Here is a 22,559-nt window from a genome sequence, read left to right on the forward strand (position 1 = left end):
GCAGGCCAGGCAGCATCTCTAGGAAGAGGTGCAGTCGACGTTTCAGGCCGAGACCCTTCGTCAGGACTAACTGAAGGAAGAGTGAGTAAGGGATTTGAAAGTTGGAGGGGGAGGGGGAGATCCAAAATGATAGCTCCATCCCTCCCCCTCCTGATAAAACAGCATACAATAAATATCAATACGTAAGATGTGCATAGACTGATTGTATGTCCCTAAAGTGACTCTAGGCTATACATAAGGTGACTGATGGGAAATCATAAAGTAGTGGTGGAATTTGTGGGTGGAGCTGTCTTACAACTTGGGAAAAGTGATTGTTTTTGAGTCTGATGGTCCTGCCAGTCCTCACCAATAAGTTTCCTACCACCGACACGAAGCTCACTGGTCTATAGTTCCCCGGCTTGTCCTTGCAGCTTTTCTTAAATGCACAATGTTAACCCACGTCCAGCCTTCCTTTGCCCGTGGCCAATGATAATACACAGATCTCTGCCATGATCCCAGCAATTTCTTCCCTACTTTTGCACAGTTTGAAAAGTTAGTCTTGCCCAATATAGGACTTTTAATTTGTGCAACGAAGTTCCTCTTCCATAACAATTTTTAACAAATAGAATTATGGTCACTGGTCCCAAAGAGCTTCCCCACTGACACTTCAATCTCTTGTCATAGAATAATAGAGTCATAGAACACTGCACCCACTGAACCAGACTCTTTGGCCCATTTAGCCCATGCTGAACTATTAATCCGTCCAGTCCTATCAGCCTGCACACAGGCCATAGCTCTCCATACCCTTCCCATCCACCACTTGTGCTGACAGCTCGTTCCACACTCTCAGCACCCTCTGAGTGAAGAAGTTCCCTTCTAGTTCCTCTTAAACAGTTCACCTTTCACCCTTAACCCATGAGCTCTAGTTCTAGTCTAACCCAACCTTGGAGGAAAAAGCCTGCTCACATTTAATTTATCTATACCCATAATACCCCTATAATTAACCCTATCATCCACTTCCTCATTTCCCAATAGGAGGTCCATTGTTACCCTTCACTAGTAGGGCTATCTACACATTGTTTGGGAAATCTTTCCTAGACACATGTAACAAATTCAATCTTATCCAAGCCTTTAAGACTTTGTGGTAATCCCAATCAATATTAGAGAATATGGAAATCACCAATTTTAACATTCGAAAGGTTTCTATGAGATCCCCCATCATCCTTTTAAGTACCAGCAAGTACGGACCCAGAACCATCAAATGTTTTTTGTTGTTTTTTTTCAGCTATCCGTTGTGTCCCTACAAATTTTAATATCTAGTATGGGAATGTTGACCTTGGCAGCAGAGGTCATTTTATAACTGTGTATCAAATGAGTAATTGTTTGTTTTATTACCATGAAGTTGTTTATTACTATGAAGTTGTTTCAAAAATTCAAATTTTGTTTTGCATACTCATTGCTGTAAAGACCAACAATGTGATGGCTGGGATATAAATATAAGAGGGTTTTATGGTGAGAGGATGGAGTTTTAAAGGTGATTTGCGGGCAGGTTATTTAGACAATGGGTGATTTCTGGAACTCTCTGCCATTGGAGGCCATGGAGTCTGATACATTCACTACAGAAACATTTAGACAGGCATTTAAGTAGTAAAGGCATAGGGTTGGTGTAGGTGGGCAAAAAGGTCAGAATGGATAAGGGGTTGAATGGCCTGGTGCTAATTTCTTCTATTTAGACTCTCGTCATTTTGTATACTTGGTCATGGAACACAGGATGGACACAGGTCCTTCTGCTAAACCAATACATGGGAACCACAATACCCATCCAGGTAGTCCCAATTTCAGGTTTTTGACCCATTTCCCTCTAAGCTCTGCTGCTCCATGTACCTATCCAAGTGGATCTTAACTGATATTGTTTATCTGCCTCAGCCACTTCCTTTGGCAGCTTGTTGCATATACTTATCACCATCTGTGGGAAAAGTTGTCCCTCAGATCCCTTTTAAATCTTTCCCCTCTTCCCTAAACCTTACCTTGGGGAAAAGACTGTTACCATCCACTTCATCTGTGCTTCTCAAAATTCTAAATACTTCCATAAGGGGTGTTGGCGCGTGGCCAAGTGGCATTCGTCTAGTGATTTGAAGGTCGCTAGTTCGAGGCTTGGCTGAGGCAGCGTGTGTGTCTTTGAGTAAGGCACTTAACCACACATTGCCCCGCGATGACACCGGTGCCAAACTGTATGGGTCCTAATGCTCTTCCCTTGGACAACATCAGTGGTGTGGAGAGGGGAGACTTGCAGCATGGGCAACTGCTGGTCTTCCATACAACCTTGCCCAGGCCTGCGCCCCGGAAACCTTCCAAGGCGCAAATCCACGGTCTCATGAGACTAATGGATGCCTGTATATTAAAAAAAGGGGTTATCATATGAGGAACGTTTGATGGCTCTGGGTCTGTATTTGCTGGTATTTAGTGGATTAAGGTGGAGGGATCTCATTGAAACCTTTTGAATGTTAAAAGGCCTAGGCAGAGTAGATGTAGAGAAGATGTGTCCCATGGTGTGGGAGTCTCGGACAAGAGGGAGGGCACACCCTCTGGATAGAGGGGTGTCCATTTAAAACAGAGATGCACGTAATTTTTTAGCCCAAGCATGGTGAATTTGTGGAATTTATTACCACATTCAGTTGTGGAGGCCAAGTTGTTGGGTGTATTTAAGGCAAAGATTGATAGTTCTTAATTGGACAGAGTTCAAAGGTTATGGGGAGAAGGCTGAGAAATGGGTTGAGGAGGGGATAAAAGGATTAGCCGTGATTGAATGGTGGAGCAGACTCGATGGGCCAAATGGCCTAATTCTGCTCCTATGTCTTATCTTCTTATAAGGTCACCCTGCTTCTCCTACGTTCCAAGGAATAAAGACTCTGTCTCCCAACTTCTTGTAACTCAGGCCTGCTGGTCTTAGTATATCCTAAAATGTTTTCCGTACTCTTTCCAGTTGAACTGTTTTTTTCCTATAACAGGCTGACCAAATCTATACACAGAAATCTCAAGAAGTTGTATGGCTATATTAAAAGGGTAGCTAGGGAGGGGTAAGTTAGAAATCGGCAGGGCTTACCTGTGCCTGGAGTCATAGGAGATGGGTAGCATTCTTAATGAATATTTCTTCTCTGCTCACTGAAGAGAAAATTATTGTTGCTTAAGAGATTAGGAAAACAAGTGGAGAGTTTTGGAGTGCATTCATTTTCATATGGAGGAGGTACTTGCAACCTTACAGCACATTATGTTGGATATATCCCAGGGCTGCTCATATCCAGCAAGCCCAAAGGACTGAATGGTCTGCTGATGGTCCTGATCATAATGAACAACTCAAGATTGTTAGGCAATGTACTGATGCAGTCTGTTGGACTGCACGGTTGTTCAGGTATTATCTGCTTTGTTGTGTTACAGCTGATTTGATACCAGTATCTGATTTTATAGGTGTTCTGCTCTTGGCTGCATCAGAGAACGATGATAATGATGTCCTTTGGTGCATCAATCATGACTCTTTTCCCTTCCAGAGACCACTCATGGAAGTACAGGTAAGTCGGACACTTTCGGAGCAAATTACAGCTTGGATAGATTTAAAATAGACAGTTGAACATGGCAATAGGGAAAGCTACAAACCTGAAGGCTTTGTATTAGAATGCATAAACCATTCATAATTAGGTAAAGTAAGAGTAGAAGTCTGGTTGGGCAGGTGTCTTCTGAAGGCAGTTCACCCAGAGGTAGGTGAGTATATGGAATGAGTGGTTTAGGCAGGTACAGTAGTATTTTTTAACAAACACGGGGAGCAAGGCATAGTGAGATGTGGACCAAACACAGGAATTTGGGACGAGATGGATGGGTACCATGTTCGGCATGGACTGTGTGGGCCAAAGGGCCTGTATCTATACTGTATTGCTCTGAGTGAAACGTTGCAAGAGGGTCAAAACTGTCAACTTACTATTTGGGAATCTCTGATCCCTCTATGAAGATTGGTTTGTGTTCCCTTGTCTCACCTTTTCTGAAGTCCACAAAAAGATCTTTGGTCTTGCTGACATTGAGTGCAAGGTTGTTGCTGTGACACCACTCAGCTAACTGGTATAGAAACATAGAAAACCTACAGCACAATACAGGCCCTTTGGCACGTAATGCTGTGCCGATCATGTCCTTACCTTAGAAATTACTTAGGGTTACTCATAGCGCTCTATCTTTCTGAGCTCCATATACATGTCCAGGAGTCTCTTAAAAGACCCTATTCGCCTACACAGTTGCTGGCAGCCCATTCCATGGACTCACCACTCTGCGTAAAAAAACTTACTCTGACATCTCCTCTGTACCTACTTCCAAGCACCTTAAAACTGTGCCCTCTCGTGTTAGCCATTTCAGCCCTGGGAAAAAGCCACTGACTATACACACGATCAATGCTTCTCATCATCTTATGCACCTCTCATCGTCGGTTGCTTCAAGGAGAAAAGGCCGAGTTCACTCAACCCATTCTCATAAGGCATGCTCCCCAATCCAGGCTAACATGGCCGCTGAATGTAGAAGATCATTAGGGGCAAAGACACGGCAAAGGCATGTCGTCTTTTTGTCCAGGGTCTGGACGCTATAAGTTTAAGGTTTAGGTTTAAGATCAGAGGCGAGAGATTTAAAAAGGACTTCAAGGACAGCTCCTTCACAGAAACACTGGTGCATATTCAGAATGAACAGCCAGAAATAGTGGTTGAGGCAGGCACATTAGCAATATTTAAGGCCATCTAAATAAGTATGTGGATAGGAGATGTTCACAGGGTTATAGGGAAAATGCAGACAGATAGGACTTTCTCAAGGAACAACACAGTTGGGTGATTTGGGCCAAAGGGCCTGTTTTTGTGCTAGGACTCTGACTCTATAATATTGGTTAGACCACAGGTGAAATATTGAGTGCAGGTCTGGTCAGCACACTGTTGGAAGGATGTGATAGCATTGTAGAGGAGATTCACCAGGATGTTGCCTGTGATGGCGTGATTTGACTATTGGAAGAGACTAGAGATGCTGGGTTTGCTTTTCTTGAAGATGGGGATATTAAGATACGTGATTGGTTTCCGGTGACGTTATCGTCCAGAATGGCAGCTTAAATCAATAGCTCCTCCGGAAAAACACATATTTTGCCCCATTAATCCATCAAATATAAGATCTTTTGAAAATATCTGAATTGATGAGGGGGGCAAGAATGGGGGAAAAGAATGGAGATAAAAAAAGTATCACTGCAGAGCCTATGGACGAGAGGAGTGCACCGAGTGGCTCTCCTACCCGAACGCGTGGTAGCAAGGCTGATTATGGGCCTCGTTCAGGCGAAGCGGCAAACAGGATAAAAATTCTGGAAGAGATACGGGGATTCCAAAAAGATATAAAACAGCAACTAAATGATATCAAGTCAGAGCTCATCAATCAAAAAATAGCGGTGGCAGAGTCATGAATTGAGAAGGTGGAAGTTTGTGTGCAAAACGTGGAACGGGTACTAAGTAAAACAATAAAAATATTAAAGCAACAAGAAAATAAACTACTTGACCAGGAGGGAAGATCACAACGGAAAAATACCAGGATATACAATGTTCCCGAAGGAGCAGAGGGTTTGTCTATGATGGAGTTTGCGGGAAAGTTGCTGTGGGACACGCTGGAGATTCCCTCAACTATGGAGCTTTAAATTGAGAAGGTGCATTGTGCGTTCATCCCAAGGCCTACTGGAGACAGAGAAGATAAGCGACACTCAATACTAATTAGATTCTTTCGATACAATACCAAGGCGGAGATTCTACGAAGGGCCTGGGGAAAAAGGAGGATGTTTTTGAACGGAAAATTTATGTATTTCCATCAAGATTCTTCCCACCCCCCACCCCCCCGGCGTCCTGAAGAAATGTAAGGAATACTCTGAAGTAAAGCAAATTTTAAAGCAATGAAAGATTAGATTCCAAACTCCGTACCCTGCTAAACTGCGAGTGTTTTATGAAGGTGGGACACAACTGTATCAGACAGTGGAAGAGGCGACTACAGATATGAAGAATAGAGGGCTACCCGTTAGTGTGGTCAAGCCAAGGGAAAGCCTGGCTGAGCAGCTATCCCGATCTGCTTGGGAAATAATAAGAGAACCAAGAAAGCAGGGGACGGGAGGAAGGCGAGAGAAGAATATCAGGAAGAGACTGTGAGTTTTCCTAAGACAGCCCTCACCCCCTTCAGAAGAGCCATAAGGTTTGGCTAACTTTAAAAGTATTGATAAGCTAAACGGAAGCAAAAATAGACGGTGCTATACCTATCTCAAGAAATACTTATTATAATGTGGATTTTACAAACGTTTGTATATTAGTCAATTCTTTTTTACTCATTCATTCCCTCCTTTTTTCTCACCTAAATGAGAATATATATATGGGAGGCATACATAGGGAGATCTCTTCTGTGTAATGGACATAGATTTGTTCACTTACTTTTATGGGTACTGCAATGGGGGCCCTCAGCTCACAGGTAGGAGGGGCTATCCCCTACGGCTAGACATTTCCTCTAGCTCAACCCAGGGTCATCTACTAGAGACTTCAGCCTTGGAATCACACCTTTGTTGCCTTTTTTTAATTATTCGCATTTCTTGGTTCTTATTTGTTCAGGGAGTAGATCGATTAAGTTTTATTCCACTTATTTCAATGATATATTGACAGATAAATACACATGGCTTAAGGACAAAGCAAAATTCATTTCTTTTAATGTCAATGAGCTGTTAAATCCAATCAAACGCAGTAAAATTCTATCCATAATGGAAAAAAGAACAAGCCCATGTAGTATATTTACAGGAAACTCACTTAAGTGATAATGAGCATGGAAAACTAAAGAGAATGGGTTTCACTAATTTGATTTTCTCCTCATATAAATCAGGATGTAGGAGAGGAGTTGCTATTCTTATCTCACGCAAGCTAAACTTTGAAAAAGTATTCGAAATGGGAGATAAGGAGGGCAGATATATTCTGGTAAGGGGAAATATAGACCGACATTCACTTTACTCTATTGAACATATACGCACCCTCAGCAAGTGATAATAGTTTTTTCAGAAAATTACTAATATTATGGCAATGGAAACAGAAGGTCTCCTGATATGTGGGGGGAGACTTAAATTTACAATTACAACCAAAGTTGGACTCTTCCAATAGGAAAACCTATAAAACAAAATCCTTACATGAGAAAGTTAATACACTTTTTCAGGATGTTGGTCTAATTGATATATGGAGGGACCTTTTCCCTGACAGAAGCGATTACACACTGTCAGAATAAGGGATTATTCTGCCCCCCCCCCCCCATTCTGTATATACAAGAATAGACTATTTCATAACATTTGGAAAAGACAAAGGCAAAATAAACACCTGTGGAATTGGGACAATAGATGTAAGTGACCATGCACCTATATATTTATCTGTTGATTTTGACCTACAACCAAAGAATACTATTTGGAAACCAAATTCAAATCTACTCAATGATCCCTACTTTAAGGAACAAATTAAAAAGGAAATTGGTCTTTACTTAGAATTCAATGATAATGGAGAGGTTTCACCTCCCATTCTATGGGATACTCTGAAGGCTGTCTTAAGAGGGAAAATTATAGCGATATCTTCATATAAGAAAAAAATAAGGAATAAAACATTAGAGGAATTACAAAATAGGCTCAAGGAACTAGAAAAAAACCCACAAATTGAATTTGGCATAGTATCCATTAGAGGAAATTAAAAAAATTAGGAATGAAATTAATAGTTTGGCTACGCAAGAAATCAGGAAAAATTTAATGTTTCTGAAACAGAGACATTATGAAAGTGGATCTAAGTCTATGAAAATACTGGCGTGGGAACTGAAAAAAAAAATAGCAGAAAATACAATTGATAGAATTAGAGATCCAAGATCAAAAATGATAAAAAAAAATAAGTTAAGTGAAATTCAAGAAGCTTTTGAAGTGTCTTACAAAACTCTATATTCCAAAATTCCAGGGGGAAGCATAATCCAAATTGACACCTTCCTGAATTCTCTAGAGTTACCCACCTTAAGCGAAGAACAAAATAGAACGATGACTGCTGACATAACTGAAGTTGAACTAAAAGCTGCAATTAGTAGGCTTAAATTAAGCAAGTCACCAAGTTCAGCTGGGTATACAGCAGAGTGGTAGAAAGAATTTAAAAATGAGTTAATTCCTGTCTTACTCTCCACACTAAACTGGGCTCTGAAAAAGGCACAAATGCCACCCAGCTGGAAAGAAGCGATAATCTCAGCTATACCGAAAGAAGGCAAGGATAAAATGGAATGTGGGTCCGTTGTTAATGTAGGTTATAGATTATTTACCTCCATCATGGCCAAACGATTAGAAGAGTTTCTACCCACATTGATACATAATGATCAGACAGGTTTTATACAACAATGCCAAACACAAGACAATATATGAAGGACACTTCACATTATGGATCATATACAAAGGAATAAAATCAAAGCAATAGCGATAAGCGTAGACGCTGAAAAGGCACTTGATTCGATTAATTGGAATTTCCTTTACAGAGTTTTACATAGATTTGGTTTCCATGACACAATTATTAAAACTATACAGGCACTATATGACAACCCTACTGCTAGGATTAAAATCAATGGATTTTTATCAAATAGTTTTACCCCAGATAGGGGCACAAGACAGGGTTGTGCATGGTCACCACTACTCTTCGCATTATATCTGGAACCATTAGCTCAATACATCAGACAAAATGGAGATATCAGGGGAATTACTATTAAGGGGACAGAGCATAAATTGGCCTGTTATGAAGATGACATTTTGATCTATCTAGGGCAACCAATATACTCTTTACCTAAATTGATGCAATCCTTTGAACAATATGGTCAATTATCAGGATACAAGATCAACATAGATAAAACCCAATTACTTTCATATAACTATAGCCCACCAAGAGAACTTGAAAGTAGATATCCCTGGGCATGGCAAACAGAGTATTTCAAATATTTGGCATCATTATGCCAAAAGATTTGGCAAAATTATCAGAATGCAATTATCAGCCTACATATAAAAAAATTAAAGAAGATATAATGAGATGGAACCTAATTCCTTTTTTTAGTCTCAGTTCAAGGATTTAATCTATTAAAATGAAAATACTGCCCAGACTATTATATCTCTTTCAGACCCTACCATAGAGATTAATCAAAATCAATTCAATGAATGGAACAAAATGTTATCAAGATATATATGGCAAGGTAAAAGGCCTAGAGTTCATCTCAAAACTTTGTAATTAGCCAAGGAAAAGGGGGGATGGTGCCTACCTTCTGTTAGAGATTATTATTTTGCAGCACAGTTGAGAGCTGTGATATGTTGGTGCAACCCATCATATGATGCTCAATGGAAAAACATTAAGGAGGGGATACTTCCCATCCCCATACAGGCAATTCTGGCTGATGACCTACAAAGGTACATAAATACTATTGATAACCCATGGGTGAAATGGACTCTTAAAATATGGAAAACTATTATAAAAGAATATAAACTAGAGGGAGATACTGCAATTCTTAAGTGGTGTGCACATGACTTGGATTTTACCGCGAATAAACTGGATGCTTGATTTAAGGTGCAAACAACAGGAATTCTGCAGATGCTGGAAATTCAAGCAACAGCAGGCCAGGCAGCATCTCTAGGAAGAGGTACAGTCGACATTTCAGGCCGAGACCCTTCGTCAGGACTAACTGAAGGAAGAGTTAGTAAGAGATTTGAAAGTGGGAGGGGGAGGGGGAGATCCAAAATGATAGGAGAAGACAGGAGGGGGGAGGAATGGAGCCAAGAGCTGGACAGGTGATTGGCAAAGGAGATATGAGAGGATCATGGGACAGGAGGCCTGGGGAGAAAGACGAGGGGGGGGGGGGAACCCAGAGGATGGGCAAGGGGTATAGTCAGAGGGACAGAGGGAGAAAAAGGAGAGTGAGAGAAAGAATGTGTGTATAAAAATAAATACCGGATGGGGTACGAGGGGGAGGTGGGACATTAGCAGAAGTTAGAGAAGTCAATGTTCATGCCATCAGGTTGGAAGCTACCCAGATGGAATATAAGGTGTTGTTCCTCCAACCTGTGTGTGCCTTCATCTTTACAGTAGAGGAGGCCGTGGATAGACATGTCAGAATGGGAATGGGATGTGGAATTAAAATGTGTGGCCACTGGGAGATCCTGCTTTCTCTGGCGGACAGAGCGTAGATGTTCAGCAAAGTGGTCTCGCAGTCTATGTCGGGTCTCGCCAATATATAGAAGGCCACATCGGGAGCACCGGATGCAGTATATCACCCCAGCCGACTCACAGGTGAAGTGTCACCTCACCTGGAAGGACTGTCTGGGGCCCTGAATGGTGGTAAGGGAGGAAGTGTAAGGGCACGTATAGCACTTGTTCCGTTTACAAGGATAAGTGCCAGGAGGGAGATCAGTGGGGAGGGATGGGGGGGACGAATGGACAAGGGAGTCGCGTAGGGAGCGATCCCTGCGGAAAGCGGGGGGGGGGAGAGGGAAAGATGTGCTTAGTGGTGGGATCCCGTTGGAGGTGGCAGAAGTTACGGAGAATAATATGTTGGACCCGGAGGCTGGTGGGGTGGTAGGTGAGGACCAGGGGAATCCTATTCCTAGCAGGGTGGTGGGAGGATGGAGTGAGAGCAAATGTGCGTGAAATGGGGGAGATGCGTTTGAGAGCAGAGTTGATGGTGGAGGAAGGGAAGCCCCTTTCTTTAAAAAAGGAGGACATCTCTCTTGTCCTGGAATGAAAAGTCTGATCCTGAGAGCAGATGTGGCGGAGATGGAGGAATTGCGAGAAGGGGATGGCATTTTTGCAAGAGACAGGGTGAGAAGAGGAATAGTCCAGATAGCTGTGAGAGTCAGTAGGCTTATAGTAGACATCAGTGGATAAGCTGTCTCCAGAGATAGAGACAGAAAGATCTAGAAAGAGGAGGGAGGTGTCAGAAATGGACCAGGTAAACTTGAGGGCAGGGTGAAAGTTGGAGGCAAAGTTAATAAAGTCAACGAGCTCAGCATGAGTGCAGGAAGCAGCGCCAATACAGTCGTCGATGTAGCGAAGGAAAAGTGGGGGACAGATACCAGAATAGGTACGGAACATAGATTGTTCCACAAAGCCAACAAAAAGGCAGGCATAGCTAGGACCCATATGGGTGCCCATAGCTACACCTTTAGTTTGGAGGAAGTGGGAGGAGCCAAAGGAGAAATTATTAAGAGTAAGGACTAATTCCGCTAGATGGAGCAGAGTGGTGGTAGAGGGTAACTGATTAGATCTGGAATCCAAAATGAAGCGTAGAGCTTTGAGACCTTCTTGATGGGGGATGGAAGTATATAGGGACTGGACATCCATGGTGAAAATAAAGCGGTGGGGGCCAGGGAACTTAAGATCATCGAAAAGTTTAAGAGCTTGAGAAGTGTCACAAACATAGTAGGAAGGGATAGAACAAGGGGGGATAAAACCGTGTCGAGATATGCAGAAACGAGTTCGGTGGGGCAGGAGCAAGCTGAGACAATAGGTCTGCCAGGACAGGCAGGTTTGTAGATCTTGGGTAGGAGGTAGAAACGGGAAGTGCGAGGTGTGGGAACTATAAGCTTGGTAGCAGTGGATGGGAGATCCCCTGAGCGGATAAAGTCAGTGATGGTGTGGGAGACAATGGCCTGGTGCTCCTTATTGGGGTCATGATCGAGGGGTAAATAAGAGGAGGTATCCGTGAGTTGTCGCTGTGCCTCGGCAAGGTAGAGGTCAGTACGCCAGACTACAACAGCACCCTCTTATCGGCAGGTTTAATAATAAGGTTAGGATTAGTGCAGAGGGAGTGGAGAGCAGAGCGTTCCGAAGGAGTGAGGTTGGAATGGGAACAAGATGCGTTGAAGTTGAGACGGTTGATGTCCCGTCGGCAGTTAGCAATAAAGAGATCCAGAGCAGGCAGAAGACTAGAGGGGGGTGTCCATGAAGAAGAGGAGGGTTGAAGACTGGAGAAGGGGTCATCGGTGGGGTTGGAAGAGTCCTTGCCGAAGAAGTAGGCTCGGAGACCGAGACAGCGGAAGAAGAGTTCCGCATCATGGCGAACACGGAACTCGCTGAGGTGTGGGCGAAGGGGGACAAAGGTGAGGCCCTTACTGAGGACAGAGCGTTCTGCCTCTGACAGTTGAAGGTCGAAGGGGATGGTAAAGACCCGGCACGGATGAGAGCTGGGATCAGAGTGGGGTAGGGGGAGGCTGGGGGTGTCAGTGGAGAGGGGAGGGTTTGGGTGTGAGGAAGATGGAGCCTCTGAGTATCCAGGAGCTGACGATGGGATCTGAGGGAGACGGGATTGCAGAGTATTGGTGGGGGAAGGGGAGACGGGAGTCACAATAGCAGCACATAAAGACCCGGCCTGGAGTTTAGGAATAACAGTTCGTTGTAATATAATGAAGGAAGGAATACTGTTCAGTTTTGAAATGCTCAAAGAGAAACACTTATTAGAAAAGCAAGACTTTTATCAGTATTTACAGATGTGACAGTATGTTAATAGAATGGTTAAAAATGCAACCAAGGCAAGTACATGTTTGATAGAGCTATTTAGGAAAGCAAATAATTCAGATAATGGTAGTAGAATCATTTCAAGCGTGTGTAAGGGTTTGTCAAATCTTAAAACTCATTTGACTTCATACATTAAAACAAAATAGGAGAAGGAAGGAGGGATAATTATATCTGAGGAAGAATGGACAATAATGTGGAGGTATCAATGCAAGTGTACCAGTTCACAGAAATGGAGGGAGTTTGGAGAGAAAAACCTGATAAAAATATTTTATTACACCCTCTCAGAAATCCCATTATGATAGTAACCTCCCTGTTTTGCTGGAGAAATTGTGGAAATCAAAATGCAAACCATCATCATATCTTCTGGGAATGCCCCGTTATCAAAGACTATTGGAGTGGGATACACAATGCCCTACAGGACATCTTTAAATGTGAAATACCCTTAGAGAATAAGACCATATATTGTGGGTATATACCTCAGGAATGGATGAAAAGAGAGAAATATTTAATGAATATACTGCTAGTGGCTGGTAAAAAGACTCTTACCAGGAAATGGTTATCACAGGAGAGCCCAACTTTAAATGCATGGATGGAAATTACAATGGACATTTACACAATGGAGAAAGATAACAGTATCAGTTAATCATAAGTTGGAACAATTTGATTCATACTGGGGAAAAATGGTTTAACTACAAACACCTCATAGGTCTGATTTTATTCTCACAAATCACTGAATATGTTGTTAAAAAAGGGATCATTCCCTACTTGTACATAGTTTTCTCCTTTTGCTTGTTCTTTCCTTCCTCTCTTGTACAAGTGTATACCTCAGATAACTATTATGTGGAGATTTGTGGCAAATATGGCTATATGATATAAATGTACAATATCTGAAATAAATCTTATGGAAATGTTTGTTTGATGATGAACTTCAATAAAAAATAAATTACAAATAAAAAAAGAAGATACGTGATTGAGGTATGTAAAATTGAATGATGTAGATAGGGTAGACTACAGGGTGCATTGTTCCTAATTAGAAGTGAATAAAACTAGAGGACAGAGATATAAAATAAGATGGAAAAAATTTAGAAGGGTTCTGAGTGGAATGTTTTTCATTCTGGAATGTCTGTCTGAACGAGTGACAGAAGCAAAGTTGTTGACAGGATATCTGGATGAGCTCCATTAATAACTAGGCACAGAATGCTGTGCGCCAAGTGCTGGAGAAAGCATTATACTTTGTACTTTATAGTCGCTAATCAATTGATACTAGAGCGTCCAATCATCACAGCGATATTTGATTCTGCGCTTCACGCTCCATGGAGTACAAATTGATCGTAAATATTAAAAATTTAAATTATAAATAATAATAGAAAATAGAAAAATGGAAAGTAAGGTCGTGCAAAAAAACCGAGAGGCAGGTCCGGATATTTGGAGGGTATGGCCCAGATCCAGGTCAGGATCTGTTCAGCAGTCTTATTACAGTTGGAAAGAAGCTGTTCCCAAATCTGGCCGTACGAGTCTTCAAGCTCCTGAGCCTTCTACCGGAGAGAAGAGGGACGAAAAGTGTGTTGGCTGGGTGGGTCATGTCCTTGATTATCCTGGCAGCACTGCTCCGACAGCATGCGGTGTAAAGTGAGTCCAAGGACGGAAGATTGGTTTGTGTGATGTGCTGCGCCGTGTTCACGATCTTCTGCAGCTTCTTTCGGTCTTGGACAGGACGACTTCCATACCAGGTTGTGATGCACCCTAGAAGAATGCTTTCTACGGTGCATCTATAAGAATTAGTGAGAGTTTTAGGGGACAGGCCAAATTTGTTCAGTTTTCTCAGGAAATAAAGGCACTAGTGGGCCTTCTTGGCAGTGAACTCTGCTTGGTTGGACCAAGTCAGGTCATTTGTGATATTGACCCCGAGGAACTTAAAGCTTTTGACCTGTTCCACTTGCGCACCACCAATGTAAATTGGGTCGTGCGGTCCGCTACTCCTTCTGAAGTCAACAACCAATTCCTTCGTCTTGCTGACGTTGAGGGATAGGTTATTGTCTTTGCATCATGCCACCAGGTTCTTAATTTCCTCTCTGTACTCAAACTCATCATCACCCGAGATACGGCCTATAATTGTTGTGTCATCAGCAAACTTATATATTGAGTTTGATGGAAACTTGGCTACACAATCATGGGTGCACAGTGAGTACAGCAGGGGGCTGAGTACACAGCCTTGTGGGGCACCGGTGCTCAGAGTGATTGTAGAGGAGAGCTTATCCCCTATTTTTACAGCTTGGGTCCTGTCTGTGAGGAAGTTGAAGATCCAGCTGCAGATCTGAGTGCTAAGGCCCAGGTTCCAGAGCTTAGGAATCAGTTTATTTGGAATGATGGTATTAGAGGCAGAGCTGTAGTCGATGAAAAGGAGCCTTACGTATGCGTCTTTATTCTCCAGGTGTTCTAAGGAGGAATGTAGGGCCAGAGAGATGGCATCTGCCGTTGACCTGTTGCTCCGGTAGGCGAATTGCAAAGCATCGAGGTTGACCGGTAGGCTGTGGTTGATGTGTGCCATAACCAATCGCTCGAAGCGCTTCATAGCAATTGATGTCAGAGCCACAGGTCGATAGTTATTCAGGCATGCATTAGTATTCAAACGAAGGTTTCAGGGGAATACGGAGAGGCTGAGGTGGTGGGCAGCAATGTGCCAGATGCAGCACAAGTGGATATAACTTGGACAATTTTTCCTGATGGTGAGCTATTTTAAACTCGGGGTCACAGATTGAAAATCTAGGGTAAGTGTTTATGTTAGATATGAAGTGATTGCTTTGATTTGCATGGTGTTGAATCTTTGGTATTCTCCTACCCCACCCATGGGCTGTAGCGGGTCGATTTCTGTTCACGGACATTAATGGGATCAGGGAATATGAGGACAGAGCAGGAGAACAATGTTACAATGTTCATATTGAATGATCGGTCTTGATCTTATTGTGTGCTCATGAAGATCTGATGGGCTGAATGATCTATTCCTTCTTTCTGCTTAAATACTCTGCAGAAAAGGCAACATTTGACACAAGAGAAACTGAATGTTTAAGAGTGAAGCCCTTTCTGCAAGCTTGAAGCTTGGAGCCATTATTCCATATGACGTTCTCAATGAGTGTTATTGATATTCCAGATGACAGCAAACATTGATGGACACTCGTGGGCCCTGTCCTCCATAGATAACTCTCAGCCTCAGAAGGTCGTTACGCCCCTCAACAAAGACCGCGTTCCTCTTACAGACCCACCAGTTGTGATACATCAGCATTTGGTTCCACCCAAAAGGTTCATTCTTCTCACTGCACAGGTATGAAAAAGAAGCTGCTCTGCTGGAGCAATCCTTCCCTCACTCTATACGTTATGTGTGTGCCCGATTGTTTCTCCTTCTCCCCGTGTGTGCTTGCCTAGAAAAAGTATTCACCCTTCTTTGGAAGTTTTCATGTTGTACAACATTGAATCACAGTGGATGTAGTTTGGCTTTTTTTGACCCTGATCAACAGAAAAAGCCTCTTTTGTGTCAAAGTGAAAACAGATTTGTACAAAGTGATCTAAATTAATTACAAAGTAATTGATTGCATAAGTATTCACCCCCTTTAATATGACACACCAAATCATCATTGGTTTTAGAAGTCACATAATTAATTGGAGATCGCGGTGTGCAGTCAAGGTGTTTCAATTGGTTGTAGTAATCTGTATCTGGAAGGTCCAACTGCTGATTAGTCAGTATCCTGGCAAACGCTTTGCCATGAAGACAAGAGAACACTCCAAGCAATCTGCGAAAAGGTTATTGAAAAGGACAAGCCAGGAGATGGATACAAGAAAATTTCCAAGTCACTGAATATCCCTTGCAGTACGGTTAAGTCAATTATTAAGAAATGGAAAAAATACGGCACAGCTGTAAATCTGCCTAGAGCAGGCTGTCCTCAAAAACTGAGTGACTGTGCAAGAAAAGGACTAGAGAGGGAGGCCAGTAAGAGACCTATGACATTTCTGGAGGAGTTACAAGCTTCAGTGGCTGAGATGGGAGAGACTGCATGCAACAACTGTTGCCCAGGAGCTTCACCAGTTGCAGCTTTGTGGGAGTGTGGCAATGAAAAAGCTACTGTTGGAAAAAAAACTCACATGAAATCTCAAGCAGAGTTTGCCAGAAGGCATGTGGGAGAAGGTTTTATGGTCTGATGAAACCCAAATTGAGCTGTTTGGCCGTCAGACTAAATGCTATGTTCAGTGTAAGCCAAACACCACACATCATTAAAAACATACTATCCCTACTGTGAAGCATGGTGGTGGCTGCATCATGCTGTGGGGATACTTCCAGAATGAGGGGTCACAGTTTGAGGATAAAGGGGAAGCCTTTTAGGACTGAGATTAGGAAAAACTTCTTCACACAGAGAGTGGTGAATCTGTGGAATTCTCTGCCACAGGAAACAGTTGAGGCCGGTTCATTGGCTATATTTAAGAGGGAGTTAGATATGGCCCTTGTGGCTACGGGGATCAGGGGGTATGGAGGGAAGGCTGGTGCAGGGTTCTGGGTTGGATGATCAGCCATGATCATAATAAATGGTGGTGCAGGCTCGAAGGGCCGAATGGCCTACTCCACCTATTTTCTATGTTTTTCTATGTTTCTATGGCAACAGCCCCTGGAAGGCTTGTGAAGGGTAAAGTGTAAAATGAACGCAGCAAAATATAGGGAAATCCTGAAGGAAACCCTGATGCAGTCTGCAAGAGAACGGCAACTTGGGAGAAGATTTGTTTTCCAGCAAGACAAAGACCCCAAGCATAAAGCCAAGGGTACACAGGAATGGCTTAAAATCAACAAAGTTATGTCCTGGAGTGGCTCAGTCAGAGTCCAGACTTCAACCCAATTCAGAATATGTGGCTGGAATTGAAAAGGGCTGTTCACTTACAATCCCCTAGCAATATGACAAAGCTTGAGTAGCTTTGTTGAGAAGAATGGCGAAAAATTGCTGTGTCCAGATGTGTAAAGCTGATAGAGACCTATCCACACAGACTTAGGGCTGTAATTGCTGCCAAAGATGTATCTGGTAAATACTGACTTGAAGGGGGTGAATACTTATGCAATCAATTATCTTGTGTTGAATAATAGTAATAGATTTAGACCAATTTGTAGAAAGTTGTTTTCACTTTGACAGGAAAGAGTCTTTCTGTTGATCAATGTCAAAAAGCCTAACTAAGTCCACTGTGATTCAATGTTGTAAAACAATAAGACATGAGAACTTCTGGGGAGGGGGGAGGAATACTTTTTATAGGGACTGTATGTAGTGTGTTGTCATACACACGTTTGTCTCTGTACCCACATGTTCATCTTTGCCCATGTGTGCATGTTCTTGCCACTGTGTTTGAGTAACTCTTTATGGCTGCCAGCACATCAGTGTTAATCAGCTCATCGATGGACGTTTTTACTTCTGACTTTGGTCGTTAATAATGTCTGAAGAAGACTGGGTGCAGAAAACTACTTGGAAGAATACTGCAGCAAGACTTGGGATGAGGCTGTTGAAATCTACCAACTACAATAAAATATTTTTGATTCTCTCCTGTTTTAGGGAAGCCACTTCTTTCACAAGTTGCGTCCAGTGGACCAGCTCCGTCACCTGCTGGTGAGCAATGCAGGTGGAGAAGGTGAAGACGTCGAACGTTTTTTCAAACTGTATCGGGTAAGGAGAGCATTTGATATCTAACAATTATTTGAAGTCTGTGGCTATTTGTTTATTACAGTGGAAAAGCCCTCATGATTTTAAACACTTTCTTGGATATTCTATTCATTTCTAAACTTCATAGAAAATAACACCACCTTATCCAGGCTCTGCACATATTTGTAATATCCAGAGTTGTGTGGAGCAGAGCAGATGCAGCTGATTCAGTGGTGCCATAACTTGCTCTGTAGTTTAGATGAGCAGTAATGATAGAGGACTATATAATCACAGAGTTAGGTGGTTTACAGCAGGGAAACAGGCCCTTCAGACTCGACTGGCCGAATGGCCCACTTCTGCTCCTATATCTTATGTTCTTCAGACCAATTCTTCCATCCTAATCAAGGTGTCTAAGTTGGTGTCATTTCCCTACACTGGACAATATCCTTCCAAAACCTTCTTGACCAAATGTCTTTTAAATGTTCTACCCACGTCTACTACTTCCTTTGACAGCTCATTCTGAATACTTATCACTGTCTTTATGAAAAAACGTTGCCCCTCACATCCCCTTTAGCCATTCTCCTCTCATCTTAAGTCTCTGTTTCTTTCACATGGGGGATAAATTAGAGACCATTGATCTTTTGCCAATGACATGAAAGATGATGGTATTCTTGGCAGTCTGGAGGTAAAGAGAGATCTTGAGGTCCAAGTCCATTAGTTCCCTCAAAGTTGCCATACAAGTTGATAGGGTTGCAACATTAGCTCATGGCTAACAAAGACCAGTGCACCATATGCCTTATTCCCCTTATCAAAGAACCGAGGTCCCAAGAACTTGACACAAAAATAGGTGGGAAGGTAGGTTAGGAAGAAGATACAGAGTTTGGAGAGATAGTAAGTGCACAAAAAGTGGGGAAATGTGAACACGTTTTAGGAAGGAAAACAGGACAATAAAAAGGAAGAACAAAAGAACATTTTTTTTAAGGGAGGAAGATTACAGAAAGCTTCAGCACATAGAATTTTTGTTCCTTGTCCATGAGATGCACTGACTGAGAAGATGGTGAAGACATCTTCACAGCACTTAAGAAGCATCAGAATGAGTGCTTGAATATCCAAGGCATGGTTGCTGCACATCAAGTACTGGTAAATGGGTTTAATGTCGAGGATGTGGAAAGGCTGTTTCCCTTGGTGGATGAATCCAGGACAAGAGGCCACAGTCTTAGAATTAGAGGGTACCCATTTAAAACAGAGATGAGGAGAAATTTTTTTAGCCAGAGGGTTGTGGATTTATGGAATTCGTTGCCACATACAGCTGTGGAGGCCCGATCACTGAGGGTGGTTAAGGAGGAGATTGATAGGTATCTATAATTAGTTAGGGTTTCAAGGGATATGGGGAAAAAACCAGAAATTGGAACTAGATGGGAGAATAGTTTAGCTCATGGTGGAGTGGCAGAGCAGACTCGATGGGCCGAATGGCCTACTTCTGCTCCTTTGTCTTGTGATCTTGAGTATTTAGTAGTCAGTATGAACATAGCAAGCTGAAGGGCCTAATATTGTATTGTATGACAGTGTGATTCTGACTCTGGATTCTCTCAATTCAGATCACCTTTAAACTGAACCTTGGTTCTCATTCCATAAGCACATGCTGAGTATTTCCAGTCTTTTCAGTTTTTATTTCGTTTCCTGCATTTGTTTTTTTTTCACTTTTTAGTAAATGCCAACCTTGCTAGAAATGCCCATGTTATTTGAACAACTAATAAATCAAGAGCTTGGATGTTGAAGAGATTGTGAAAGCATTAGTAATGATCTTCCATGAATCACTAGATTCTGGAGTGGTTCCAGAGGACTGGAAAATTGAGAAGGTTTCAGGGCACTTGGAGGCATATAATAAAATTGCCTAAATCACGAAGGGAAAATCTTACCAGAGTGAGAGAATGGGCAAAGAACATAGAACAAAGAATAGTACAGCACAGTACAGGCCCTTCAGCCCACAATGTTGTGCCAACCCTCAAACCCTGCCTCCCATATAAGCCCCCACCTTAAATTCCTCCATATACCTGTCTAGTAGTCTCTTAAACTTCACTAGTGTATCTGCCTCCACCACTGACTCAGGCAGTGCATTCCACGCACCAACCACTCTGAGTAAAAAAACCTTCCTCTAATATCCCCCCTGAACTTCCCACCCCTTACCTTAAAGCCATGTCCTCTTGTATTGAGCAGTGGTGCCCTGGGGAAGAGGCGCTGGCTATCCACTCTTATCTATTCCCCTTATTATCTTGTACACCTCTATCATGTCTCCTCTCATCCTCCTTCTTTCCAAAGAGTAAAGCCCTAGCTCCCTTAATCTCTGATCATAATGCATACTTTCTAAACCAGGCAGCATCCTGGTAAATCTCCTCTGTACCCTTTGCAATGCTTCCACATCCTTCCTATAGTGAGGTGACCAGAACTGGACACAATACTCCAAGTGTGGTCTAACCAGAGTTTTATAGAGCTGCATCATTACATCACGACTCTTAAACTCTATCCCTCGACTTATGAAAGCTAACACCCCATAAGCTTTCTTAACTACCCTATCTGCCTGTGAGGCAACTTTCAGGGATCTGTGGACATGTACCCCGAGATCCCTCTGCTCCTCCATACTACCAAGTATCCTGCAATTTACTTTGTACTCTGCCTTGGAGTTTGTTTTTCCAAAATGCACCACCTCACACTTCTCTGGGTTGAACTCTATCTGCCACTTCTCAGCCCACTCCTGCATCCTATCAATGTCTCTCTGCAATCTTTGACAATCCTCTACACTATCTACAAGACCACCAACCTTTGTGTCATCTGCAAACTTGCCAACCCACCCTTCTACCGTCACATCCAGGTCGTTAATAAAAATCACGAAAAGTAGAGGTCCCAGAACAGATCCTTGTGGGACACCACTAGTCACAATCCTCCAATCTGAATGTACTCCCTCCACCACCATCCTTTGCCTTGTGCAGGCAAGCCAATTCTGAATCCACCTGGCCTAACTTCCCTGGATCCCATGCCTTCTAACTTTCTGAATAAGCCTACCGTGTGGAACCTTGTCAAAAGCCTTACCAAAATCCATATAGATCACATCCACTGCACTACCCTCATCTATATGCCTGGTCACCTCCTCAAAGAACTCTTATCAGGCTTGTTAGACACGATCTGCCCTTCACAAAGCCATGCTGCCACTTCACAAAGAAGTGGCAGGTGGAATATAGTATATGGCCGTGTAGGGTCATGCACTTTGTTAGAAAGAATAAAAGTGTAGACTGTTTTCTTCTTTCTTTTTCAATATTTTTATTGATATCAATATAGAAAAATACAGAGTTCAAGGGACAGAATATAATAATACCAAATACAGTATATTTTTATATACAGTATATTGAATCACATTAACAAACTACTTACTCTATTCATATGGTTTAGATTAATTCATATATTAGAATAGAACATAAACAATTTTATTTAAAAAAAAAGATCTACACCTACTACGAAAGTCGAAGCTGTTTGGCGAAAAAAAAGAAACTTATCAGATAATAAAATATGCTATTAACCAACTTCTGTACTTTTAACAAGAAGTCAAAGATTATGCAAATAATTTAAAAACGGCCCCCACAAATTTTGAAAATCTTGGTTAGACTGTTTTCTAAATGGGAAGACAGTTCAAAAATAGATAGACAGATAGACAGACATACTTTATTGATCCCGAGGGAAATTGGGTTTTGTTACAGTTGCACCAACCAAGAATAGAATATAAATATAGCAATATAAAGCCATAAATAATTAAATAATAATATATAAATTATGCCAGATGGAAGTAAGTCCAGGACCAGTCTATTGGCTCAGGGTGTCTGACCCTCCAAGGGAGGAGTTGTAAAGTTTGATGGCCACAGGCAGGAATGACTTCCTATGACGCTCAGTGTTGCATCTCGGCGGAATTAGTCTCTGGCTGAATGTACTCCTGTGCCCAACCAGTCAATTATGTAATGGATGGGAGACATTGTCCAAGGTGACGTGCAACTTGGACAGCATTCTCCTTTCAGACACCACCGTCAGAGAGTCCAGTTCCATCCCCACAACATCACTGGCCTTACGAATGAGTTTGTTGATTCTGTTGGTGTCTGCTACCCTCAGCCTGCTGCCCCAGCATACAACAGCAAACATGATAATACTGGCCACCACAGACTCGTAGAACATCCTCAGCATCGTCCGACAGATGTTAAAGGACCTCAGTCTCCTCAGGAAATAAAGACGGCTCTGACCCTTCTTGTAGACAGCCTCAGTGTTCTTTGACCAGTCCAATTTATTGTCAATTCGTATC

General features: G+C 42.3%; 1 protein-coding gene across 2 annotated transcripts in view; it reads left to right on the forward strand.

The window, feature by feature from the left end:
* nup155 (nucleoporin 155) overlaps nucleotides 1-22,559 on the forward strand; it is a 248,559-nt gene that overhangs the window by 96,502 nt on the left and 129,498 nt on the right. For both annotated transcript variants that reach the window (XM_063049676.1, XM_063049677.1), the window contains exons 12-14: nucleotides 3,445-3,545; nucleotides 15,706-15,876; nucleotides 18,134-18,244. In XM_063049676.1, coding sequence (XP_062905746.1) covers nucleotides 3,445-3,545; nucleotides 15,706-15,876; nucleotides 18,134-18,244 — 383 coding nt within the window. The remainder of the gene's footprint in view (nucleotides 1-3,444; nucleotides 3,546-15,705; nucleotides 15,877-18,133; nucleotides 18,245-22,559) is intronic.

The sequence above is a fragment of the Mobula hypostoma genome, chromosome 5 (assembly GCF_963921235.1).
Source record: "Mobula hypostoma chromosome 5, sMobHyp1.1, whole genome shotgun sequence".
In the NCBI taxonomy this organism is placed as follows: domain Eukaryota; kingdom Metazoa; phylum Chordata; class Chondrichthyes; order Myliobatiformes; family Myliobatidae; genus Mobula; species Mobula hypostoma.